The sequence below is a fragment of the Quercus robur genome, chromosome 7 (genome assembly GCF_932294415.1).
Source record: "Quercus robur chromosome 7, dhQueRobu3.1, whole genome shotgun sequence".
NCBI classification, from domain to species: domain Eukaryota; kingdom Viridiplantae; phylum Streptophyta; class Magnoliopsida; order Fagales; family Fagaceae; genus Quercus; species Quercus robur.
The window spans coordinates 18834269-18862020 of NC_065540.1; the positions used below are offsets into that span (position 1 = coordinate 18834269).

The following is a 27752-nucleotide window of genomic DNA, read 5'->3' on the forward strand; positions in this document are numbered from 1 at the left end:
TCCATCCACCATTTGGGCGAGAAACCCAAATCCGGTCCTTACAATAGCTATGTCATTAATTAAATATTTAAATTTTACGTTTTTGCAGTTTAAAATTATATATAAAAAATAAGTTAAATAGTAAATAACATTTGATATGCATGATAAGAACATAAATAACATGCAATCTAATAGTTAAAATTTCAAAATATGTAACCATATTAATTTTTTTAGTAGGAGTTGTAATCATTGGCTACACAACCAAGTTTATAGCCAAACTTTGTCATGCAAACATTACAAGAAATTTGTAAAAAAAAAAAAAAAAACATTATAGGAATTTTAGTCAAAACTTCATTAAACTTCATTCCATTCCCTTCAATTCCTCCAATTCCTCCCAACTTTGAGGAAAATGAAAATATAATAAGTTTTTTTTTTTTTTTTTTTTTTTTTAATTTTTAATTATGGAAAATGAAAGAATGACTGCTTAAACTTTTAAGTAAGGAAATGACCTTTCCATGATTAAACTCCCAAACACAAGAATGTAAGGAAAATTTATAAAAGATTCTTTCTATTCCACTTCTTTCCACCTCTCATATACATAAAAGCAAGATCACAAGAAGTAGATACACTGGGAGAGTTGTTTGCAAGCTATACAGATCTCTGAAATGAAATGATCCATTAAAATTAAAATGGATAGAAATACTTTGACTTGACCTGTATGGGATGTTAAAGATGCTGATGTTAGATCTTGAGAGGCCTTCTATGGTATGTTAAAGATGCTGATGTTCCAAGCTTAACAGAAGGCTTTGTAATTATTAGGTATTTTTCTTATCGTACTAAAGTTAACTGCTCTAATTGGTTGGTCACTTGGTTGTTATTTGTTGGTTTTTATAATTTTATTACCTTTTGAAGGTTTGTTTACTTGTATAGCTTGAAATATGTGTGTAAAATATATTCTGTTATCGTTGTGCAATGAAATCTCAAAAAGAAAAAAGAAAACCCTTTTGCCGTGACGTGCATTTTAAACTTAAATTCACATATAATAACTCAAGATGTACTCTAAGCAGTACAAACAGATCTACATCGCTCATCAATTTTTCCAATATAACACTTGTACAATAATTGGATACATTGTGCTCTTGCATTATACCTCAGTTTGTCCAAGATGTAAATCAAAGAATTCACCTGACCAAGCAAAGTTCAATCAAGTTCTACCTTGAAATCAGATGCATTTCTTCCATTTTATTGCAACTCATATGATGAAAAACTGAAACCTGATCTTCCATCATTAGTTGATTTCAGCTCAAGCTTCTGAAATGGGCTGCAGGCAGTTTCAAGTAATTATCATCAATCAGTTTAATTTATTTGTATGCGCCCATGTTCTTTTTTTTTTTTTTTTTTTGGGGGGGGGGGGGGGGGGGGGTGTGGAGTCATCTAACAGAAATGAAAATACTTTATGAGCATATGCACATCTCTGTTGGTAAAGGGAAATTACTGCATTCTATAATTTGAAGAAAGAGAAACCAGAACAGTTTAACCAACAGTGTGGAGGAGATACCTGCTATTAGGATCATAATAGAAACCACTGATGGAGCCATCACTACAAGAGAAACAAACATAGTAAAAACCAGCTATAGTTAACCCACAGTCTGTCCCAACATTCACAAAATATTGTTCTTTCCATCTCTGCACCAACAAAACAAAATAGGCACATTAGTACTTCATATGGCAAGCTCTTTCACCAAATGATGAAATAATTGAGACTACGTTACCATAAATATGTATGGATAGTTACTCAGGTCCACATTTTTGCCACCATCAATTTCCACTTGACTCTGAAAAGAACAGAACTAGTTAACAGAGCAGAGCATATACTGCACTTTTTTTTTGACAAGTAGAGCAGAGCATATACTGCACATGGTGAACAAAAAAGTTCCAAATCTTTACCTTAAAGGGAGAGAAGGATGGAAACTTGTCCCAGTGCTTTTTATCATCCTCTGGCCTGTCAAGGATCATCCAGTCAGCATTGGATTGTTTTGTCCAAGATCACTGTTGTTTAAAAAGTCTTCTATGATAAAATAGATGGAAGAGGAGAGGAACATACGTCGCTTCCCATTTGCCAGTGAAGAAAGTATAATTTATCGTATCAACAATCTCCCCTTCCCAGAAGGTCACTACCTGACATAATCGTAAATGAAACAAAAAATTCTCCACAAACAAAGAAGGCAAATTGCCATATTTCAACTATAGTAAACAAGGGGGTCATGACACCTTAGCAGTTGTCTGAATGAAGTGCCAGTTGCATATCAAGATTCAGGCATGCTATTCAGCCCAGTTTCATTAGGTTGAGAAAATATAACCAAACAATTTATGGCCAAAAGTACAATTGCATCACATATTCTGTTACGGAGCATTCATGTGTACATCATGCTGATAAAAAAAAGTATAAAACAAAGAGTAAAATTTGAATTTGAGCAACTGAAATTCACGGCTGCTGCAACCAAAGAAGATGGAGAATGCATGATAACAATCAATTAGGTAAACATGGCAATGTAATACAGTTACATGGCAATTAAGGAGAATCACACAACAATCAGAATATTGAAAGGCCAGTGGGGGAAGAAACCTCTTGATCAGCTGCCTCTTAAAAAACTACTGTTAACCTACTTAGGAGATAAAGTATTGTAGACAGAAGTTCACAAAAACTCTGTATCTGCTTAATTCTTTCATGGTGCATTCACATTTATCTTTTTATTAGTAAATTACACATGCACCAGGTGGGTCTTGAACCCACGATCTCACCCCCATTCTGCTCTTAAAAGGGGAGAAGGTACCATTTGTGTTAAAGGCCTAGAGGCTAGAGCTCATTGGCCATTGTGTTTTTACATTCATAAGTCACGTTTTTAGCACTATCCTCCATATAACAGAGAACACACACACAAAAGAATTATTAATGTTTCTAGTGGTTGTTAAATGAAAAAACCAAATTGAAGAAGTGCTTACTGGTGTGTCTGCCATAGGAACATTGAGAGCTTCCATGGTGCCACATAGATACCCATGTTCAAGGTCACATCCCTGTATGCGAACATTAACTCTCCATGCTTCATCTTTTTGAACACTAGAAACATTCTGAGTACCAGAGAATGCCTGCGACAAAATTATGCTTTAAGAAACATTCTGAGTACCAGAGTACTTCTCAACTAATGCAATGACGATTACCCAACTCATATAATTAGGCTTACGAATCTTTGATCGAGATTATAAATAATTTATCAAAACGATTCCATTTGGCAGTAAATTATGTAGATCTATACTTTTCACTTCAAATGGTTAAAGGGAAATCTCATGCATTTGCTCGAACTTGACTATAATTGTACACGCGGTACCTAGTAATAGTTGAATATAAAAATAACTACTCAAAGCTCAGATCACATAGGCTTTAATGTATGTTAAACCGAGTACCAAAATCTTACCGAGAAGTAAACTTTACATAAGGGAAAAAAAAAAGGGGGGGCCCAAAGAATAACCTGTCCAACACTCAAAAGTGTGCATGCCGGGGGTGAAGTCTTTCCAGAATTTGCACCTTCACAATTAAACATACATAGATTAAAACAAAATTTAAACGCAGGTAAAACTTAGTACATTAAAAATTCAAACACCTGGTTGCATTAAAGTTTAATTGTCCACGGAAAAGATAACATTGTTTGTGTTTTATTGGTCAATGTAATCACGAGTTTGAACTTAATTCTGAAACTTAATGTAGTACAACACCTAAGTTATAAGTTACTGTAACTAAGTTTTAATTAGAATCCTGAAAAATTCACTATGAATTCTAAAATTAAGCATAGCAGGAACCTCTAAAAACATGTAATAAAAGGACAACATGCGAAAATAAAGAAATCTAAACTTGTGTATAAATTATTGTCAATAGGTTGACTGTGAACCTAAATTTCTGTTATCGGAGAGAGATTTTGCAGTTTTAAAATTAACGGAGTGAAAAAAAATAGTTAAAAAGAAAGAAACGTAAGGAAAGCCCTAACGTAAGAAAAATATTGTAAGGAAAGTAAAGCAAAGACAAAATAAAAACCTGAAACTTGAGAAGGTGCGGAGCTTTCCACCACTCTCACTGGCATCTGATTTGTTGACTGATATGATCCAATTCCAATCACAGTTCCCTTCCTTGTTCGGGTATTCGATTTTGTCTAAAAACTCCGAAAGTGACAAAAGGTCCAACTCCAAGGATTTACAAACTATCCGGGGCGGTCCGGTCAGAGTGGATCCGACTCGTCACTTGTTGCCCGTTTTAAATTATTATTTTTCCTTTTATGCAACGTGTCCTCGAATGAAATGAAAAATAAAAAATATTTTACTATTAAGTTTATTTTTGTTATTATTTATAAGTTTTATTACTTTTTTTTAGTATTATTTATGAGCTCTACTGTACCATTTCAAATAACTTTTATTTTTATATGCAGTATTTTTAACAATAAGTTTCAGTTTCAGCAAAATAAGTGGTATCAAAATAGATGCTTGGTATGTGATTTTGAGCAATAATTTTCAGTTTTTAAACAATATTATACTTATTTTTACACATTTTTTCACCCATACATATTTCTAAAAAACACAAATAACATTACTAGAACAATATTACCAAACACCCCCTTAATTTTTTTTTCATCACATCTGCGATTTTAAATTCAAACAGGTACTCGTACAAATGAAAAAGTTTACCCTTTCCAAAAAGAAATATAAATCTTCTGTACCATATTTTTAACTATTGCAAGTATTTTACCAAAATTTAAATACAAATTTTTTATGGAAAAATTTAAATATGATTAGTTACACAATGGTCACATATAATAATATCTCATAATCTTTGATTAAAATAGCCAAAATGCTTTTTAGCACCCCCAATATCACCCAAAAAAAAAAAAACATTTTTCATCCAAATTGCCTAAGTTAAACGATTTTTAGCAACTTGTTATAGTAATTGCTACTAACAAGTTGCTATTCATTTTTTAAATAATTTCTCTCACACTCTCCTTGTCTCTTGCACTCTCTTCTATTTTCACACTTGCAAAACTCTCTCTCTTAGGCCTAGGGTGGACAATGATTGTGATGGCCTAGGCTTCCAACGGCCGATGATGTACACGAGTCACAGTGGATACGCAAGTTTGTGGCTGGGTTGATTTTGGATTGGGCTGCCAAGAAAGGTGTTGCTCGATTTTGGTGGGTTGTGGATGGGCTTTGCTAGGTTTTAGGTGATGGTTGCTAAGTTTTTTTTGCTTGGATTGTGTGTTGGGTTGTTGGATTATGGTGGTGGTTGCGTGGTTGGTTGCTATGGGTTGTGCCATGGGTTGTTGTGGTTGGGTGCCATGGTTGTTGTCTTATTGGTTGTGCCATGGTGATTGGTTGTATGTTAAAATAAGAGATGAGATTATCATGCATTGTTAAGTGAGATGTTAAAATAGATATATTAGCTTATTGAAGTGCTAAATGTTAAATTTTTTAGCACTCTGAATGTGAATGCTCTTAGCACTGAACCTCCACATCTAACACCATTAAAATCAATGTTAAAGTTAGGAAAAGATGCTAGAGCCACCGTGAGCCAACTAAAACAATAAACTACCTTTAGCAATAAAGGAAACTACCTCTAGTAACAAAGATTAGCAGTATAAACATCAGGAATTACTTTAAGGACAAAGTTTAGTTAAAACTACAACCCTTTTCAATATCTTTTTATTAGAGGTGAATTTTAACAAATTCACTATTGAATTACATTTTCTTTTTATATCCTCTATACTTGCAAAATTTCTAGAAAATTAAACATCAATAGCTATGTTATCGATAAATTATTTAAATTGCAAGTTTTTGTTGTTTAAAATTATGCATAAAATATAAGCTTATAGATCATATATTAAATAATACCCAATTGACACAGAATTTGATATATATATTAATAGCGTAAAGAATATACAATTCAATGGTTAGTGTGCGCGCCAAAAGTGAGGCTAATGGGCCAACCCTCACTTGGACTCACAATCTATTTGTAACGTGGGCTTCAGATTTCCAATCTTGGGTAGTTCCTTATACAGAGACCTAACAGAGTTGCCTCTCCCTACTATTACTGCACAAGCTTAATTCTCACTTCTTCCACTCTTAGTCTCTTTTAGAACTTTTCTCACCACCCCCTTTCTTCCTTAGCTTCTCATATTTATAGCCAAAAATTAGTGGGGAGTTATGATTACTTTCATGGTTAGTGGGAAAGGAGGTCCAATATTGTTAACCTTAAGTGGGTGTTTAGTTGGAAGTAGGGTGTGGTAAGAGTGGCATTAGAACTGATTCCCACCTAAGTAGAGCTGCGTGGCAGCGATATTCCCCAAGGCACTACCAAGCAGTCGAGAAGCGTTAAACTTGAGCAGTTGTCTTAATGTTCGGTAAGTGGTTCACCGGGCATGGTTTGAGTGATGAAGCATGGTGCGTACTAATTAAGACCATTCGCTTAATGGCTTTTAGGCGGCATGAGACCTAGGCCTAGGGCTCGGGCCTCAGGCAAAAAGAGGTTGGCGTCATGGGCCATATTGTTGGGCCGAAGCTCAAGGCCCAAATGGGCTTGGGGGTCTGGGTGCCGTACAGTTAGATTTTTAAAATATGCAGTAATGTTAATTTTTTTGAAGAAAGTTGTAATTTTAGACTATAACCATTTTTGTAGCTAAATTTTATCCTTACTTTAATTTATTAACTGATAATATTTGCTAATCTTGTAAAAACAAAGGCTACTTAAGAATCGATCTTTACTTGCTGAGTCTACTTTATGGGGTTGATATTTTGTAATTGCTTTCTTTGGTAGTTTTTCCTTCTCTCTGGCTTAAAAAAAAACAATCACTATTTTGCTTTGTTTGGCGAGTTATCTCATGAGATGGTAGATCTAGTTACTTTTTATGTGATTTCTAAGAATAAAACCCACATAACACATATAAAATGTATGAAATTATAATGAAACTGGCACAAAATAAAATCCACCAAGAACCAAGGTTTTGAAACCCGGACCGGACCGTACGGTCCGACCGGGAAAACCTTGAACCGTTTATTTTTACGGTTCTTTTAGCTTCAAGAACCGTTCTATGAGCAAAAAACAGGGACCCGTGCAAACCGCGGTCGGACCTCACGGTTCTGAGAACCGTGATCAGACCGGTTCTCACGGTTCCCTACTTCCCATTGAATTTGAACCAAAAAAAAAACACAGAAAAGGAGAGAAGGAAGAAGACGACGACGAAGAAGGGGTGGCGCCATGAAGCAACCCATTGAATCTGAACCTAAAATAAAAAAATAAATAATAAATAAAAAAAACACAAAAAAGGAGAAAATGAAAGACAACGACGAAGTAGGAGTGGCGCCATGAAGCAACTGCTTCTTCTTCTTCTGCTTCGCCTTTCTTTTTATTCTTCATCTTCTGCTTCTTCTTTCTTTTTTTTCTTCTTCTTCTCTGTCCGTCTCCCTCTCTCTCTTTTTTGTTGAACTTTGTTAAGTATGTGGTCTGATTTCTCACTTTCCCTTTCTTTGTATTTGTTATGACTTGACTACACTGACACGGAAACTTGAAAGCTACCTAGCATTGGAAATATTGAAAGTTTCCTAAGCTCTCCACGTGTCTACAGTACACGGACACTTGCTGCCTAGCATTGAAAATAATGAAAGCTTTTAAATTTTGGAGTTCACGGACACTTGCTGCCTAGCTTCCTTGTATTCATGTTTTTGTTGCACTGTTTCGCTGACAACACCACTACCCACTTGACCTCGTGAAGCCCAATGAAGTAATTAGAGTGATTTGACTATTCAAATATTTTTAAACTTTACTATCCGCCAGTGTTGATACCAGCTTGTATCTTCCTCTTTTTCTTTTTCTTTTTTAATAATATATGTCATTTTAAAAAAATTTATTTAAGGTGGCTGGCTGCCCTTCTAATTCTTATACTATAATAATTATTATTAACTATTATTATCATAAGTTTAACTAATCAACATATAAATAAAGAAAGAAATACTGGGTGTGTTTGGATAGAACTTATTTTGCTGAAACTGAAAACTGAAAACTGAAAACACTGTAGCAAAATAATTTTTAAATGTGTGAATAGTATTGTGGGACCTATTTTTAGTGAAAAAGTTGATAAAAAGTGGAGTTTGTGGGACCGTGAACAGTGCATAAATACACTGTTCACCGGAGAATGGGTCAACCATTGTGGCTGAAAAGGCCAAAAAAAAAAAAAAAAAAAAAAAAGGAAGGAAGGAGGAAACGCAGACGCAGCAAATAAAAGTGCTATCCAAACTAACACACTATATTTTTGTTTGTAAAAGTTATAATATGAAAAATACATTTGAAAAAAATAAATCTTTATATTTAGTTGGACAATTTTAGTTAGTTTTTTTTATTTGTACTAATTTAATATATTTATTTATATTTTAAATAATTATTAAATTAATTATAACATCATCACGGTTTGACCTCGATTCAACCTCGGTCCAACCTCAAAAACCTTGAACTTCTTCGTTTTACGGTTCATTGAACGGTCCGGGTCTGAAAACCTTGCCAAGAACCCAAGAAATTACAACTTAACATATATCATTTTGTTATCTATCTTTGAAATAGGTTTAACCTCAATCATAGTAGGTTTGTAAAATGCAAGCAATTTTAATTCAACATTTTACTTTTTGTTAGAATCTTTTTACTCTCTTTTGTGTGTGTTTCTTTATAAGACAAGGACAAAAAGTTGTTGGTTAATTACTTATGCATTATCATGCCTTGGCTCAAGTCCATTTGATTGAACGAGACAATTTCAAAATTAAAAAAAACAATATCCTTGACCATGTGTTAAAGACATTGGACACAATTTTTATATAATGCATCAGTGCAATGAACATAAACTTAATCCTTCGATATATCGTGAGTGAAAAAATTGAATTTCTAACAATGGAAAAGTTTGATTGGACATAAACTTAGGGTGTGTTTGAATACCGTTTATTTTGCTGAAAATTGAAAACACTGTTGCAAAATAATTTTTAAATATGTGAATAGTATTGTGGGACTCATTTTTAATGAAAGTTTTGGTGAAAAAGAGGTGTGTGGGTCCCGTGAATAGTGCACTGGACCCATTGAATAGTTACATTCCAGTGAAAAATTTGGATGATTAAAGAGGTAGTGGGTCCTGTGCACAGTGCACGAGATCCACTAACAGACAACATCTCACTTGAAAACATTGTTGTCAATTAAAAAAAAAAAAAAAGGAAAACGTAGGCTCTATCCAAATGCATACTTAATCTTTTGACATATCATGAGTGAAAAAATTGAATTTCTAACAATGGAAATTGAATTTGTCCTTGACGATTTGTCTTTGAATTTAGTATGTTCCCTTCAATTAATAGTTAGATTCGAATACAAATAGCCTTTTTCACTTTTTATGTTTCACTTTATATTTCACTAATCATAATATGCTATGTGGTTGATTTTATTTATTTATTTTTTTTCTATTTTATATTTGGATTCAGTTGATGGGTGCTCTTAGGGCATTTGTTAATGAACAATTTTAAAGAAAGTTTAGCTACCATTCTTATAGGAAATATATAAAACTGTCACAAAAATCAATTGTTTTTCTCATTTTGTATAATAAAATTTTAAAAGTATTTTATAAACGAATACTCTTAAAACATTTGTTAAGAAAATTAAATAAATAAATAGTAAGTTATTATAATTGGTAGCGTATGGAGTGGAACACAAAAAAAAATGAAATAAACGTCATTAGAATTTATGAGCTGATGTTATTTTACCGTCTATTTAAAGAAAAAACAAAAAATGGACTGGTGGAATTCAATGCAAATTGTTGTACAATTAGAGGAAGGAAATCTGGAAATGTGCTAAGCAAACATGACTAGAGAAAATCCCAAAGAGCTAGAGGGATCGCAATTTTCATGTTTACACTTTTCACAATCAAATTGTTATATATATATACACAGCACACATTGGAGAAGAAACTATATTGTAGTACAGTTCAATCATTAAAAAGATCACATTCAAAAATTTCACCACTTTCTGTCTTTGTGGATAAGTAGGAAGTCACAAATCACAAGCACAAATATAAGCTTTTAGTATTAACGGCCCCCTGAGAGAAGTGACTCAGCAATGGAAGACGTATGAGAAAAAACCTGGTTCGTAGAAGACGGATAGGACATGAAAAAATCATCGAAACCATCCCCATGTGCAAATGTTAAGCCGGTGGAAGAAAGACCAAGAGATGTTAAGTCTGGAAAAGGAACATCACCTTCTAAGTACTGCACAACTTGGCGCATGCTTGGCCTTGCTGCAGCCTCTGAATGAGAGCACAGCAATCCTAGTTTCAAAACCAACTGTAGTTCTTCTGCTACATAATTTGTACCAAACCTTGGATCCCTTGCCTCCATAATTTCGCCTTGGCTCAAATGAGAAAACACCCAATCAACCAAAATTGAATTTTCTGATGGCCCATTTGCCTGTATTGGTCTTCTTCCACAAGCAACCTCGAGCATAAAGGCCCCAAAAGCAAACACATCGGTGCTTGTTGTGGCCTTGCCACTTCGAGTATGCTCTGGCGCAAGATACCCAAGTGTTCCAACCACATGGGTAGTTTGAGGATCAGTTCCATGGTCATATAATCTTGCAAGACCAAAGTCACCTAATCTACCATTCAGTTCACCATCTAGCAAGACATTACTAGCCTTCACGTCTCTGTGAATGACAACCTGATCCCATCCTTCGTGTAGATAAAACAGCCCCGATGCCACACCTTTTATGACTTGAAATCTCTGGCTCCAACTGAGGGTGACCTGAGGTTGATCAAAGAGGTACTTGTCTAGGCTTCCATTGGACATGTAGTCATACACCAAAAGCAATTCTCCTTTTCTTCGGCAATAGCCCAAGAGTGGTACTAAATTTCTGTGGCGAAGCCGACCTATACTCACAATTTCAGCCACAAATTCTCTCATTCCCTGTCTTGATTCATGAGAGACCTTCTTCACAGCAATCTCAATTTTGGAGGTACGTAGTACACCTTTATAAACCCTACCAAATCCACCACTACCCAATAGTTCTTTGTCCCTAAATCCTTTTGTGGCAATGTAAAGATCTTTGTATTTGAATCTGTGAGGCCCATAGTCAAGCTCCCAGTCTTCTAGCAATTCTGCAAATTTCCTCTTCCTTTTTATGACAAAAGTTATACCTGAAATTGCTACCAAGACTAAACTAACAAGAATTATAGGCAACCCAATTGTCAAAAGTTTAGATCTCTCTTTACCTCGAGGCAGCTTGGGAAGTTGAGAAAGGACAAGTTCTTGAGCCTTACCATTCATCTTAAAGCTCCAACCCAAAACATAATGGGAAGTAAGGACAGAGCCAGTTGAGGAAGAGAAACCAACATACATGGTTTTGTTAATGATGGGTGAAAGATCACGTGACAAAGACAATAGTGGAATTTTGGGTTTATCAACATTAATTGGAGCTAAAGTGACATTGATTTGCTTCTTGACCCCATCATATTCCACCCAAACTTGCATTGGGTGGCCACTGATAAGGGTCAGATTCATAAAGCCACCACTGTTAGCATGGTAACCTGCTGAGGTAGATTTTGAGGAATCCAAGCTATTGATGTCAACCCCAACATGGTTATCATTGATGTCGTTGAACTCGTGGCTCTGGATCGTATCGAGCTCTATGGCAACTACATGATTGGTGGAATTACCATTGTTGGTCTCATTGAAAAGGCCAAGGTATTGGCTTGGAAGAGATCCCGGAAGCCCTCTCGTTGGAGCAATCACAAAAGCGATCCCATGACCGCTCAGAGTTGGATATTCAGAAACAATGGCAAAGACAAAAGTCGTAGAGAAAGAGAAAGCAATGTCATTCAATGAGTTCTTGAAGCTTATTGGAGTAGGGTAGAAAGCATGACCCTTTTGCTGTCTGGTGTCATTGGTGAGCTCCAAAAGCCCATTAGAAGTGATTGTGGCTATGCCGTCTAGGCTTAGATTGACTGATCTAAAACCATTGTAAATGAAGTTGGTATCTAGGGAGGCTACAACGCTTATTAGGAGAGGCAGCAGTATTACAAGCTTGGAAAACATGGCTATATTTGCATACACATTTCTTCTTTTCATTCTAAGAAATGCAGGGTTGGTTTACATACATCATGTTGAGGAGAACATCATATGTAAATGTAAATGTATTCATACCTAAAGTCAAGCACCCACAATTCATGGGTCACCCGGCAGGGCCCGCACCCGTCACCCAACTTTCCAAGTAAACGATTTTGACTTTGAAGGAATCTCACATTTTCCATGAAGGTCAGGCTTCCGCTTATTAATCATTATGTATATATAGACCACGCAAATTGTTATGTCTTATCTTATATGGATGAGATACACTTTTTTATTTTCTTTATAACAGGCCGGTGAGTTTCCATTAAATGGATGAGAAGTTTCAAAATGGTTTTAATTTTGAAGAAGTTATCTCCGAAATTTTGGTTGTTATAAACTTAAGGACATTTGAATTTGTGTAGTGGGAGAGTAGAAGTTTATCCAAAATCAAGGATTTTAAAATTGGTTGGATGGGGATACATCTTTCTTATTTAACAAGTAGGAGAGTTATTTAGGGGATGACCCTTGGATCAAAACCATAAAATTATTTGTAGTACCATCTATTTATAAAGACTCAATTCCTATTCCTCTGTAGACAATATTTCTTTCACAATGACTTTCCTTCCATTCCAAGAAATAGCCAAAAACCCAAAAAATAACCAAATTAATTTTTTCTTCTTTAACTAAGAAACCTAATTAGCTTTTACAACTATAATTTGAGACCCCAACAGCCCACACCTTTGTAGAAGGAGGTCTTCATTTCATAGAGAGAAGAATCTACAGTAAGCTTTAAAAAAAAAACAAAAAAAAACAACGAGATAACCAAATAATGGCATTCAACTTTATACATTGATTAGTGTTAGGGTCATATTGTCTATATATTGGCATATCTTTTGAGCAAATACACTTTACTTGTAATTTGGTAGATCTAAAATGTGTTTAGGATATCAAGAAGTGTGTTGATAAGACAAAACAAATGGTATCTTTAAAGACATGAAAACTGAATCAAGAAATGAGTGAAGAAAAGTTGATTTAGTGAGTCTTGACACTAGTCTTGACACAAGCTCAACACTAGCATCTATTGAGACTAAATGAGTAATTCTTGACACTAAGCTCAACACCTCTTGATCTATCAAGCTATGTAGATCTAGAATTCTCATATTAGAACTTCGGCCCATGATGACTTGGATTTCTAAGGTTTCATTCATTAAACCTCTAATGCATATAAAAACTTTATTTTGAGGTCATCAAAGACATAGAAACTCAATTTAGAGAACTCATTCACTCTGTGAGAAGTTACTACATTCTTGTGTGCCTTAGGGATTTATAACCAAGTGCTTTCAGATTTTCAACGTGTTTTGAAGTGAAAAACTTTGCATTCAACAACAATCAATCAGTTGCTAGGAAATCAGACATGTACTGGGATCCGTACATACAAGAAGAAGTCTCTACAAGATCAAGTTCAATTAGGGATTGGAGTAAATGTTCAACTATAAGTTGGTATTTTGGGAAAGTCTAGGGTAGTGGTAAGATTCCTTATACTTGTAACTGTTTGATTCTTGATTAGTGGATTCTTGGAAGTGGTGATTTAAAATCACATGGTGGGGGGTTTTTGCCTTGTGAGAGGTTTTCCTCATTCGTTTACAAATCATCATGTCAACTTAATTTCCGCTGCACTTAGTTTGTTTGGTGATTTGTTTATGCCTCCACAATTTGCATGTAATTTAACATAATTAATCAACTTAGATAATTGAATTAATTAACCGGGGTTAATCTATAACCCAACTTTTAACCACAAATTTTCTTAGGCAATCTGGGATAAATCTTGTCAATTGTCATCTAAGATTACCCATATTTGAGCTAATTTCATGTGGGATGTATTTGATTTTTAATTTTAAAATTTTAAGGGGTCATGTCAACAGGTAACCTTAGGGCAATTGTTAATAAACTATTTTTAAAAAATTTTTAAACCAATTTCATGAAAAATGCCCTTAAAGTATTCATTAACATTTCCTAATTTTAAATAATGAAATTGTACTATAGTAGGGTTTAATGTTGTTGTCTACACTAATTTTATATATTCTAATTCAAGACTCTTGTGCCCTCTGATTAGAGAATTAGTTTGGACGATAATGTAAACATTATAAATTAAATTTTAAATTAAAATACTCATTAACAATAAAATTTTTATAATTGGCAAAACTTAGATTTTTTTTAAGAATAATGCTAGAGATACGAACTATTTTACAAAAAATGTTACAAACTGCTAATGTAATGAATGATTATTGGTAAATAAAAAAAATGATATTAATTATGTGTCTAGATAAAAACTAATAAGAAGTTTGCCACATCAATATTTTGTAAAATTTTTGTAAAATAGTTTGTGATTATAGCATTACTCTTCTTTTAATTGTAGTACAATTTGCCACACAATTAAATTCAAACACATAGTAGATTTTCTCATAAATTAATAAAAAACACAGTGAATTTAACCAATTGTACAAAAACAATATCATCTTTAATGAGGATAATTAGATTCAATTAACTACAATTAGATATATGAATTTAATTGAAAATTTTAATGAATTGGATTTATGGTTGTAATTAAATTTAACTATTTTTTCATTTTTTTTATTAAAAGAAAAACTAGGGGCTTGCAGTCACAAATGTGATCACTGCCCCAATGTTACTTAAGTCATTGTATTACATGTCACTCAAGCACTAATAACTAATAAGTAAAAGGTTTGGTATTATTGGAACACACAACTTCGGAACTTAGAAATATAATGGATCATAAAGACTCTCTACTACTAAGTCACCTTTGAAAGAGATGTTTTATAATTTATCATGCAATTGGATGGGATGAGTTTTGAGGGATATCACTCAATTTTCTGTTTCCATCATACAAATCGTATGGGTTCCACAGATGAGCATTTGTTTGGATGAGTTTTGGATCATTGTTTCTATCACTCAATTCTCTGATTTTTGAGTGATGAGTTATGGAAACTGAAAGCACATTTTATGTATTTTCAGTTTCTAAAACTTAGTTTTTAATGGCATTTTTATAATTAAATCCACATACCCAACCACAATGTTGGACAAACAATTTTTTTTTGGTGAAATCCAGCCATAATGTTTGACAAATTCATTGATTTTTTTTTTTTTTTTGGTGTGAAACCCAACCGCGACTTTTGAAGTTGAAAACTGGGTCTGAGTGTTTTTTTGTGCAAGGGGTTTAGGAAATTGATGTATTTTATATAATAAGTGATAAATGATGAGTGAAGAAAATTGAGTAATGAAAAATTGAGTGATGACAAATTATAATCCAAATAGGCACTTATACTTTAGGACAAAACGATACTAACGGTAGTGAATGGGTGTCGTGTAGACGCCGTTCCTTGAGTAGCCGCCACGTTGTCATGGCCGCCATTATAGAAAAACGAGAGAAATTAAAATAAGTCCATTTTTTCTGCTATACTTGTCAGTTGTCACTGTCTTTTTCAGTCAATTGTCATATTCTTGGTGCGTGGGGTAGTCGGTAGAAGGCACTAATTTGAGTGCATGTTGCTCCACACTCATTCAGCTCCTTGGATTATTCATTATTGGTCCACATAAAAATTTTCAGAAATAAAAAATTGATGTAATGAGATTTTTTTTTTCCAATATTTTGGGGTATTTTTATTTTAGTTCTTGTATTCTTAAAGGTTTTGTTATGGTTTTTGTGTTTTAAACAATGTTTCATTTTGATTTTTTTTTCCTTATCTCAGTGACCATAAATATTAATGTGATTAACAGAATGCTCACCCTTAAAAATAAGGTAGCTAAGAGTTAACAAAATAATAATAAAAACATTTAGTTGATAACTTGTTATTCGATACTGAAAAAAGCCATATCTGCATGAGCGTCTTAATAAAAATTCTACATAAAAAAGTAAAAGAATAAAATAAATTTTAAAAAGAAATCTATCCCAATTTCTTTTCTTTTTTTATTTATTTATTTTCATTTAGTAATTTTTTGACAACCCAACACACATATATAAACATAAAAAATTACAAATTGATAAATTCTGATCGCCAAGTTGATTTGATATTGATCAAGTGTGTGTTTTGTGGTGTGCGTGCTAGGCAGGGACGGACCCAGGTACAAGGCAAAGGGGGCCCGAGCCCCCCCGGGCCCAAAAATTTTTTTTTTTAGCAAGTAAAATTTTTCCAAAATAAAAAAATAGGGGCTTGGGCCCCCCTGAAATTTTTGCTCCGGCCCCCCTTCCCCTAGCCCATCATCCGGCATGAACCCCCCTTCCCCTAGCCCATAATCCGACCAGCTCAGAGCAGAGTAGAGCCCATAAGGCCATAACCCATGTCAATCCACAAAAAAAAAAAAAAAAAAAAAAGAAAAGAAAAAATCTCAGCCTCAGCAGTCCAAAACCCCCTAGCCCATAATCCAGCCAGCTCAGAGCAGAGCAGAGCCCATAAGGCCATAACCTATGTCAATCCACAAAAAAAAAAAAAAAAAAAAAAAAAAAAAGAAAAAAAAAAGAAAAAAAAAAGGAGAAAAAATCTCAGCCTCAGCAGTCCAAAACCAAACGGAGAAAGCAAAAACCAAAGCAAAAACCAAAGGAAAAAAAAGAAAAAAAAAAAAAGAAAGGAAAGTGAGAGACCGAGAGGCGAGAGCTACGAGCGAGAGTGCGAGACGGAGAGAGACAGAGAGGCAGCGATGTCGCCGTGACGCTGTGACGGAGCGAAACGAGAGTGAGACGAGAGCGAGAGAGTCCCTGAGTCAGTGCGAACCCAGCTGCTTCGAGCGAGACCCACGCCGGCGAGAGCGAGACCCACGCGGGCCACGCCGCCACGCGAGACGAGATCAACTTGCTGCTGTTGCCGCCGGTTGCCGTTTCCCGATCTGCCCAGCCCAACTTCGAGCCTTCACAGAATCACAGCACAGGTATTTACTCTTTAACTCTTATCTTTTCCTTCAAATTTCAAGTTAGGTGGAGCATATTAGTTAATCCAAGTTTGAAAGCAATTATGCAAAATATCATATAAATTAAAAGACAAATATTAGTGAATGTCATTATCCTTAATTGTTTGTGTTACATCTAAAGTTTCATATCTAAGTTACTACAATACTACTTGTAGCAACTGAAGCTCACAATATAAGTATATTATCTAAGACCAAAACTTATATTATCTTTAAGCTCCTCTTAGTTTTACCGAGTCCCTAACAAATTTTTTTTGGGTATTGAATTTGATTTCAGAGGACTTATTCAAAATTATTTGAATTAAACCTCACAAATTAGAAAAAAAAAATTACAACATTGTAGCTGATTATTATACAAATAAACTACTAATTTAACATGACAAATCACTATCAGTAATTTAGAAAGCAAAAATTAACAAAATTATAGTTGTTATCCATTTAACATAAAACTTTTCATATTCTAAAGTTGTCAAATATCTATTAACAAATAACTATTGATATAAAATATTCAGTAATTAGATTAAAAAAAAAAAATCGGTAATTACTTCAATATCACAAGTTGTTCATGCTTTAAAAAATTTGAGAGAATAACACAGCAAGCATCTTAAACTCTTTCTTGCTTGGATCCTACAAAACAATATATATATATATATATATATATAATGATGGAGACAGAACATGCCATTAAAGAGACAACCAATTACGATAGTGTTGGAGGCAAAGTAAAAGATTAAAAAAATTGAAGAAGCAAGTGGTTTGGCTAGCATACCAGCTAGTTAATTTATATTAAAAGACATAAAAATCTTACAATCTAATATAATTCATAAGACGCAGATAAATAAAAGGTTTGTCAAGATGATCAAGTTTGGCAATGAAGAAGATGCAACAGCTATTGATGAGAGTAATCTCTATCTTAAATTTGTGATAATGATGAAAATTACGATAAAAAGATTATATCAAAAAACAGTCTTATATGATATAGCCAAGAGTACAATCAAAGCTAATAGAAGGAGTTTTAATTCAATTTCAATGATGAAGGAAAGATTCACTTAAATAAGGAGACCAAGAAAAGAAGTATCATGTTTTGAGTATAGTATTGAATTTAAACTCTATAATTCAATTTGCTAACTACTAAAATATCTTAGCAAATTGAATTTCTGTAGGCATGAATTACATCATTTAATTGAATTTTTGCAAGCACGGATACTACTAAAACTCTATCATTCAATTTTCTAACTACTAAAACTCTATCACATGGATACTAGTAAAGCTCTATCACACGGATTACACAATATAAACCAATAATGTTACCGTCTCAAACATTAAAAAAAAAAAAAAACCAAATCAATTTTAAACATAGAAACAAACTACCCAACCTAAATACATAAAAACTCATATATGACCCACAACACAAAAGAGGTAGTAAAGAACAACACTATTAATCTAATTCTTACATTGAATTATTATGTAGGCAGCCACAAGAATAGAGGTCAAGAGCAATTGGGATTTAGAAATACCTAAGCTGAATCATCTAGCTTTTCAGTATTAATATAGTGTGAGGAGAGGAAGAGATGAAGAGATGAAGGAGTTAGAAAACCAAAGTTTGGAGTTAGGAAGCTGAAGGGTTGCCATTTGAGATTGTAACCGTGGAACACATAGGGTTGCTATTTAAAATTGTAACCGTAGAACACAAAGGGTTGCCATCTAAAATTGTAATTGTAGAACACAAATGGTTGGGAATTATTTTCTTTTTGTTATTTTTTTTAAATTTAAGAAAACTAATTTTAAATTGTAGGACAAATTCAGGAAAAAGAGTGGTAAAGACGTGGCAGCTGATGTGGCTCAACCTGAGCGTAGCAACATTAAATGCTACGGTTCAACTTTTAGTAATATATAGATTACAAAGAACCTCATTTGTTACTAGGCTAGTCCTATTAGGTATAACGTAGGTGTGACTAATTTTTTTTCCTTCTTCCTTGTACATCCTATCCAAACAAACTCATTTCTCTCACAATAAACCATTTTTTTAAAATGAAAATATATATTAGAACCAAACACAATACTCTGAAAACCAAACACAATACTTTGAAGCTCCATGTTGCTTTCCTTTAAGGAAATTGAATTGATGGCAGCTAGGCGAGTGGAGATTGGAGAGAAGCAATAATGGTCTAGTAATCGTCTTTGTTAGAGAAGAGAGAAGAGAGAAAAGAAAAAGAAAAATAAATAAATAAACATTGACTGCTAACATTTTTTTGGTCATCTATATGTTACTATGTCTTTTTAAATATTAATTAAATGAATTTTTTTTTTTTTGTAATTAAAATTATTTGACACACACTATGTTAACCATATTAGCATTTTCTATTCCTTAGATGATAGTTGGGGGGGGGGGGGGGGGGCGTTAAGGTTTGAACACAGAACATTGCCAAATGGGTCCAACCCAAGGAGAAGGAAGGCCAAGCTCCTCATTAGTTCTAGCCCAGTTCATTGATAAAAGTCTAGGTATTAAAATTGAAGAAGCTGATTACCCGAGGAGCCTAAGGAGCCTCGGAAGGATTTAGATAAGCTACCTGAACCAAAAGACAAAATACCAAGGAAGAAAGTAAAGATGTGCAAGTAAGGGAGAGGGGAAGTTTCTAGGCAAAGTACCCATAGTTGTCAATATCATGCGATACGTATCATATCGTGTGTAAAAAGTTCCGTATCGTATCGGCATATCGTAAGTGCTTATGAATCGTACGATACAGTGTGTGTATCGTATGAATCGTATCGTATTGTAAAATCGTATGTATCGTACGATACATAGACAAATGCTTTAAAATGAGATTTTTTGTTTAAATTTGTACTTTTATTTGAATCTAACAAGTTGTTAGACTTGTTTTAAACATAAAATCATTAGGCTACCTAACTTAACCTATTAAAGTAACATATTTATAAGTTTATTTTCCTCTCTTTCCTTTACAAAATTTAAACTACACAGTTTACACTTACACTCCACTTTAATATTTACAAATTTATTTTCTATACTATGAATAAGATATTAATTGAAAATATAATTATTTTTCATTTTTTTTATTATTGTTATAAGTCCAAGAAACTAGAATGCCAAGAAGAAATTTCTTTTAATTATTAAAAAAAAAAGAACAAGAAAAGATAGAAAATGTTAATGACGATGAAGAAAATGTTAATGAAGAAATAAATCTGCAAAATAATAAACGTGATGATAGCATTGACTTGGACGGGGTTGATTAGCCAATATGATGAATATGATAAAATACATTAATTTTTGGTTCATTTGTAATATATTATAACTTTTGAATTTAAGCAATTTGAATGTGTATGTTATAAACACGTGCTAGTTTGATTTATTTAGTTAGCTTGTTAAATATTATTACATAAGTGGTGAATAAATTACTCATTAGCTAAATATATTCAAAATTTATAATGAATATACCCTTTATATATGTATAATTATAATTTTTTATAGATTTTATTAAGTGTTTGTGTATCTTACGATATACGATACAAAAAAATCAAATATTGATTCACAATACGACTCAAGTTTTGACAACTATGAAAGTACCCATCACCTTCGCATTCAATACACTACACCAACTCAGTTAGCCACATTAATAGCAAAATGACCCCTGAACTGTTCCCTCACAGCTTGTAGCACATTTTACCACCTCCAGCAAAGCCTTGATGGGACAAGCATCCAAATAAAGATTAGTGGTTGTATAAGTGGAGGGTTAGCACACACTTTAAATAGCTATATAAGGAAATAGGACTCCTAAAGAGAGGGGGATGGAAAAATTTAGAGAATAACCTGTATCTTGTAAGAGCAAACCTTGTAATTGAAACTCAAGGAATATATGAACCATTGATCCTTGGACTAACCTGAGGAAGAACTAATTCAGAAACTTTCTTCTTTCTTTCTAGAAACTTCTCGTAATCTTATTGAAGAGGAAGAATAGTGAGGTGACGGATCAGAGTTTATAGATGACGAGTTCATTTGGATGGGCTTAACAGATTAGGGTGAGTGGGTCGGAAGTGGATGGATCTGGTGTGAACAGACTGGGGTGGACAGACCAAAGGGCCACGTGGTGCTAACTTGGTCATTATGTGGTCTCCAAGGAATCTTAAATGGAAACGACTTGCTTCTCATGATTAACTCTAGCTCATAGAATCCCAACATGAATAGAATTCTAATGTGAAGAGGATTTTGGAAAATACACCCATTAATGAAGATCTTCCCTATATGGAAAAGACTTATTGCGCAAGCATAGGAGTTTGATTCTATACTAGTATAAAAACCCAAAGACCCTCAGAAAACAGGTACGCTTAATTGACCCGCTCTGGCACTCTAGAGTTGTGAGAAATTCTAACTTGACCTTCAAAGGGTATTTAGCCGACACTACACTGGTGCTCTTTGTTAGGTCTTCACTGTTTTTTGTGCAGGTATTGTTTCAAGTGCGTGAGGACTGTGTAACTCACTGATGATTTTTCAGCATCATCACTTATTAATTTTATTCAAACTAGAAAGGCTTGAATAGGTTGACCTCAATAACCCATCTCTATAAATTAATTGTATTGGGTTGTCACATATTAACCTTCCATCCAACGTTGCTTAGGTTAGTTGATTATCTCTCACCCACAATAGTAATGACCAAATCGAAACATTATTAAACATACAATGATCAAAATGAAGCTTATATTTCTATAAAATTAAAATTAAAACTTATAAAAATAGAAGGGCTGAGATGAAAATGCCTCCAAAATATAGGAATTAAAATAGAAAATTTTCCTTAATTTTAAGAGGCCTCAGTCTCGATGGGAGTAGAGTTTGTATAATTTAAATTTTATTATGGCTACCCTAGAAAGAATGTATAGAGTCGCCACTAAATCGAGTACCAAAATCTTATTGAGAAGTAAACTTTACATAAGGGAAAAAAAAGGGGGGGGGGGGGGGGCAAAGAATAACCTGTCCAACACTCAAAAGTGTGCATGTTGGGAGCGAAGTCTTTCCAGAATTTGCACCTTCACAATTAAACATACATAGATTAAAACAAAATTTAAACACGGGTAAAATTTAGTAGATTAAAAATTCAAACACCTGGTTGCATTAAAGTTTAATTATTCAGGGAAAAGATAACATTTTTTGTGTTTTATTGGACAATGTAATCATGAGTTCGAACTTAATTCTAAAATTTAACATAGTACAACACTTAAGCTGTAACTAAATTTTAATTAGGATCCTGAAAAATTCACTATGAATTCTAAAATTAAGCATAGTAGGAACCTCTAAAAACATGTAATAAAAGGACAACAGGCGAAAATAAAGAAATCTAAACTTGTGTATAAATTATTGTCAATAGGTTGGCTGTGAACCTAAATTTCTGTTATCGGAGAGATTTTGAAATTTTAAAATTAACGTAGGAGTGAAAAAGAAAGAACGTAAGGAAAGCCCTAATGTAAGAAAATTATTGTAAGGAAAGTCAAGCAAAGACAAAATAAAAACCAGAAACTTGAGAAGGTGCAGAGCTTTCCACCACTCTCACTAGCATCTGATTTGTTGATTGATATGATCCAATTCCAATCACAGTTCCCTTCCTTGTTTAGGTATTTGATTTTGTCTAAAAACTCCGAAAGTGACAAAAGGTCCTACTCCAAGGATTTACAAACTATCCGGGGCGGTCTGGTCAGAGTGGATCCGACTCGTCACTTGTTGCCCGTTTTAAATTATTTTTTTTTCTTTTATGCGACGCATCCTCGAGTTTCATCGCTTTTATTTGGTTATCATTGCATTTTAGGGGCGTTTGACCTCCACTTGAAATGAAATGAAAAATGAAAAATATTTTACTATTCAGTTTATTTTTGTTATTATTTATAAGCTTTATTACATTTTTTAGTATTATTTATGAGCTCTACTGTACTATTTCAAATAACTTTTATCTTTATATATAGTACTTTCAGTAATAAATTTTCAGTTTCAGCAAAATAAACGGTATCCAAATAGACGCTTGATATGTGATTTTGAGCAATAATTTTCAATTTTTAAACAATATTATACGTAGTTTTACACATTTTTTCACCCACACATATTTCTAAAAAACACAAATAACGTTACTAGAACAACATTACCAAACACCCCCTTAATTTTTTTTTTCATCACACCTGCGATTTTAAATTCGAACATGTACTCGTAAAAATTAAAAAGTTTTCCTATTAAAAAAAAAAAAGTTTACCCTTTCCAAAAAGAAATATAAATCTTCTGTACTATATTTTTAACAGTTACAAGTATTTTACCAAAATTTAAATACAATTTTTTTATGGAAAAATTTAAATATAATTAGTTACACAATGGTCACATATAATAACATCTCATAATCTTTGATTAAAATAGCCAAAATGCTTTTTAGCACCCCCAATATCACAAAAAAAAAAAAAAAACATTTTTCATCCAAATTGCCTAAGTTAAACGAATTTTAGCAACTTGTTATAGTAATTGCCACTAACAAGTTGCTATTCATTTTTTAAATAATTTCTCTCACACTCTCCTTGTCTCTTGCACTCTCTTCTATTTTCACACTCTCAAAACTCTCTCTCTTAGGCCTAGGATGGACAATGATTGTGATGGCCTAGGCTTCCAACGGCCGATGATGTACACAAGTCACAGTGGATACGCAAGTTTGTGGTTGGGTTGATTTTGGATTGGGCTACCAAGAAAGGTGTTGCTCGATTGTGGTGGGTTGTGGATGGGCTTTGCTAGGTTTTACGTGTTAGTTGCTAAGTTTTTTCTGCTTGGATTGTGTGTTGGGTTGTTGGATTATGGTGGTGGTTAAGTAGTTGGTTGCTATGGGTTGTGCCATGGGTTGTTGTGGTTGGGTGCCATGGTTGTTGTCTTATTGGTTGCCCCATGGTGATTGGTTGTATGTTAAAATAGGAGATGAGATTATCATGCATTGTTAAGTGAAATGTTAAAATAGATATATTAGTTTTTTGAAGTGCTAAATGTTAAATTTTTTAGCACTCTAAATGTGAATGCTCTTAGCACTGAACCTCCACATCTAATACCATTAAAATCAATGCTAAAATTAGGGAATGATGCTAGAGCCACTGTGAGCTAAATAAAACAATAAACTACCTCTAGTAACAAAGATTAGAAGTATAAACATGAAGAATTAGTTTAAGGACAAAGTTTAGTTAAAACTACAACCCTACTCAATATCTTTTTGTTAGAGGTGAATTTTGACAAATTCACTATAGAATTACATTTTCTTTTTATATCCTCTATGCTTGCAAAATTTCTAGAAAATTAAACATCAATAGCTATATCATCAATAAATTGTTTAAATTGCAAGTTTTTGTTGTTTAAAATTATGCATAAAATATAAGCTTATAGATCATATAATAAATAATACCCAATCGACACAAAATTTGGCATATATATTAAGAGCGTAAAGAATATATAATTTAATAATTAGTGTGTGCGCCAAAAGTGAGGCTAATGGGCCAACCCTCACTTGGGCTCACTCTAAGGTTGAATTTTATCAACCATCTTGTTAGCTTTATTCTGTGCCAAATTTGCTTGTATTTTAGCAATTAGTAATCCTGTATTTAGGTGGAAATCATGTGAGGGTAGTGAGTAAGAGAGTGTGAAGAAATACTCAAGATTGTGTAAGGATGCAAAGATTTGCAGTTGGACTTGCGGGTGACTCGCGATTGGCAAGCTGCCAAAGTTGGCACACGTGTGGAGCATGCAGGGGAGCTGAAGAGTCATGTCAGCTGTTGCACTATAGGACAAAAGTCCCAGGCTGGCTAGGTTGTTAGCTCGCGGCTTGAATTCGCGACTCAGCCCAGTCGTAAGGTCAAGTCGCTAGACTACCCTGTTTGGGAAAAACTGACTTTTCACATTCCTTCTCACCGTACTATATATATACCCTTATACCCATGATATTCAGAGAGCTTCCAGAGAGAATTTTGAGATAGAAACTGATGAGAATCAAAAAGCATTCAAGGATCCATTGCATGTTCCAGTTGGGCCTATTACTAAAGCAAGATCCAAGAAGATCAAAGAAGCACTTAATGGGCTGATTCTAGCGCAGGACATTCCAAACTTGGCCCAAAGGAAGATGAAGGTGTAATAAATTTAATCTAAGCTATTGAGGGCTGATCTGTTTTGATTGGGCGTGATTTATGGCGTGGATTAATGGCTGATTGACTTTCTAGCCCCATATTAGTTAATAACCATTTTTCCTATTCTGGAACTTATTATTTTAGACCAAATCTACCTTAATTTTAGGCTTTTATTATTTAGAACGTTTTTTAGCTATTTTCCTATTTTGGATATGCTAATTTCAGACCAAATCAAATTTTATTTAGGGTTTTATTATTTACTACGTTTTTCATATTTTCTATTTTTCACTCATGCCTTATAAGTAGCAAGCACTCATTGTAATAGAGAATTATTGAATAAAAATCAGAAAAGGTGAGGCTTTGCTCTTCTTTTGGTTCTTCAAGAACTGTGAACTTATCAAGGATTCTTCCTTGTGGCGTTCAAACTTTATACCTTTGTTTCGTGATTCAATTATAATCATTGGGTCAAGGTGTTACTTATACCTTTGGTTCGCATTTCACTTATAAACGTTGGGTTAGAGTTTTCTATCAAAATCTGAATTTTAGCTTTCTTGGGTAAGTATTCCAATATTTTTGTTGGGTCTCAAAGCATGTCGATTGAGGTTCGCAACATATTCCAATATTTTTGTTGGGTCTGATAGCGTGTCTATTGAGGTTCACATCATTTGGTATCAGAGCACAGGTTCTAAAATCAGTTTTCCATCCCTTTTATCTTTTGTTTCCTGTTATCATCCTATCTTGTTCCTTTTGTGTTCTTTATTCTTTGTTCATATTTTGTGACGTGCACTAGGTCAAAATTGTGCAACAAGCTCCAAAAAAAAAAAAAAAAAAAACGTGAAAAAAAAAAGACTTCAGAAAAGAAATAGAAAACAGAAAAAAAAATATTGTTCGTAGTTTCAATTCTCTCAAATCAAAATATTATTTTCTTTTGTCCTCTTCCTTTGATTTAGTATTTTTGTCATATTTTCTTGCCATTGGTATTAGTTTAAATACTACAAGTTGAATTTCTTGATCAAGTTTATTAGTCAAAGCAGAACTGAAAAGAGGAAGCTACGAGTGGAAAAAGGCAAGAGAGTGTGAGACTAATATCGGGAAAAAGCCAATTTAAGAGTGAAACACGAGTGTGAGTGACATAATTTGAGTGCAAACACGTGAGGGAGTGTTGTGAGGAATTATTTCTAACATTTCTTTGTAGTTTCAAAATATGTCTTCCAGGGGCGAAACACCAAATAGGGAAGGAGGGGAGGAGTCATCCCTCATGTTGCAGGCCATGCAACAACAGTTTGAGCGCATGAATGTGGTGTTTAATGATATTCAGGATCGGATGGATAGGCAAGACGCTGTTATTACTTCTTTGCGTGAGGAGCATCCCCGAAGAGCCCTTAATGCTATAAGGCAAGGAAGGCGTGTGTGCGTTGATGATTCTGATGGCTACCATGAGGATGAGTTTGAAGATGAAGATGATCAAGCTTCATTGAACAATGAGGGCAGGTTTGCGCCAAGGGGAGAAAGGCGTGGTAGAGGTTTCCAAAGAGATCCAAGATGGTTAGATGGGACTGACAGAAACCTAGGAAACATAAAAATGAAGATACCATCGTTCCAAGGGAAAAATGATCCAGAAGTGTACTTGGAGTGGGAGAAGAAGGTGGAGTTCATCTTTGAGTGCCACAACTACTTTGAGGAGAAAAAGGTAAAACTAGCTGTGATTGAGTTTACTGACTATGCTATTATATGGTGGGATCAACTTGTGATAAATAGAAGAAGAAACTATGAGAGGCCTATTAAGACGTGGGCGGAAATGAAGGCCACCATGAGGAGGCGGTTTGTCCCTAGTCACTACTATAGGGATTTGTATTAGAAATTACAGAGTCTTACTCAAGGCTATAGGAGTGTGGATGACTATCACAAGGAGATGGAGATTGCCATGATTCGGGCTAATGTAGAGGAGGATAGAGAAGCTACTATGGCAAGGTTTCTGAATGGCCTGAATCAGGACATTGCCAACGTGGTGGAGTTACGACACTATGTGGAGTTGGAGGACATGGTACACATGGCAATAAAGGTGGAACGGCAGCTTCAAAAGGAAAGGAACTTGGTCTTTTCAAAATACAGGCTCCTCTGCTTCATGGAGGTCAAATGGGAGGAAAGACGAAGGGGCTGTTTTCAAATCCAAAACCGAACATCCAAAAAGGAGAGATGAAGCACCTTTTGTCAACAAGGGTAAAAATGAATCCCAAACTCGTAATCGTGATATTAAGTGTTTTCGTTGTTTGGGAGTAGGTCATATAGCTTCACAATGCCCAAATAAGAGGACCATGATTGCACGTATTGATGGAAAGGTGGAAACTAAAAGTGAGGGAGATGATGAACAAATTCCATCACTTGAGGATGCTTATGATGACAATGTGGAGTATCCAGTGGAGGGTGAGTCACTTGTGACAAGGCGTGCTTTAAGTGCCCAAGTCAAAGAGGATGATATGAAACAACAAAGGGAGAATATTTTT

At 34.1% G+C, this 27752-nt stretch overlaps 2 protein-coding genes across 12 annotated transcripts in view; both read right to left on the minus strand.

Moving 5' to 3' along the window:
- Positions 1-994: 994 nt before the first annotated feature.
- LOC126692640 (uncharacterized) overlaps positions 995-27752 on the minus strand; it is a 55319-nt gene continuing 28561 nt past the window's right edge. Inside the window, exons 1-8 of one of the 2 annotated variants that reach the window (XM_050388329.1) lie at positions 4067-4292; positions 3507-3562; positions 2983-3126; positions 2084-2157; positions 1927-1981; positions 1752-1814; positions 1538-1665; positions 995-1300 (exon numbers count right to left, since the gene is read on the minus strand). In XM_050388329.1, coding sequence (XP_050244286.1) covers positions 1222-1300; positions 1538-1665; positions 1752-1814; positions 1927-1981; positions 2084-2157; positions 2983-3126; positions 3507-3562; positions 4067-4112 — 645 coding nt within the window. In that variant the 5' untranslated portion in view covers positions 4113-4292 and the 3' untranslated portion in view covers positions 995-1221. Of the gene's footprint in view, positions 1301-1537; positions 1666-1751; positions 1815-1926; positions 1982-2083; positions 2158-2982; positions 3127-3506; positions 3563-4066; positions 4293-27752 lie in introns of those variants that run through there. The other variant, XM_050388330.1, reaches the window with a different exon arrangement.
- Positions 9841-27752, minus strand: part of LOC126692638 (L-type lectin-domain containing receptor kinase IV.1) — an 82156-nt gene continuing 64244 nt past the window's right edge. For 3 of the 10 annotated variants that reach the window (XM_050388316.1, XM_050388315.1, XM_050388314.1), the window contains one exon: positions 9904-11016. In XM_050388316.1, coding sequence (XP_050244273.1) covers positions 10123-11016 — 894 coding nt within the window. In that variant the 3' untranslated portion in view covers positions 9904-10122. Of the gene's footprint in view, positions 11226-11300; positions 12211-27752 lie in introns of those variants that run through there. The other 7 variants (XM_050388325.1, XM_050388313.1, XM_050388317.1 and 4 more) reach the window with 5 other exon arrangements.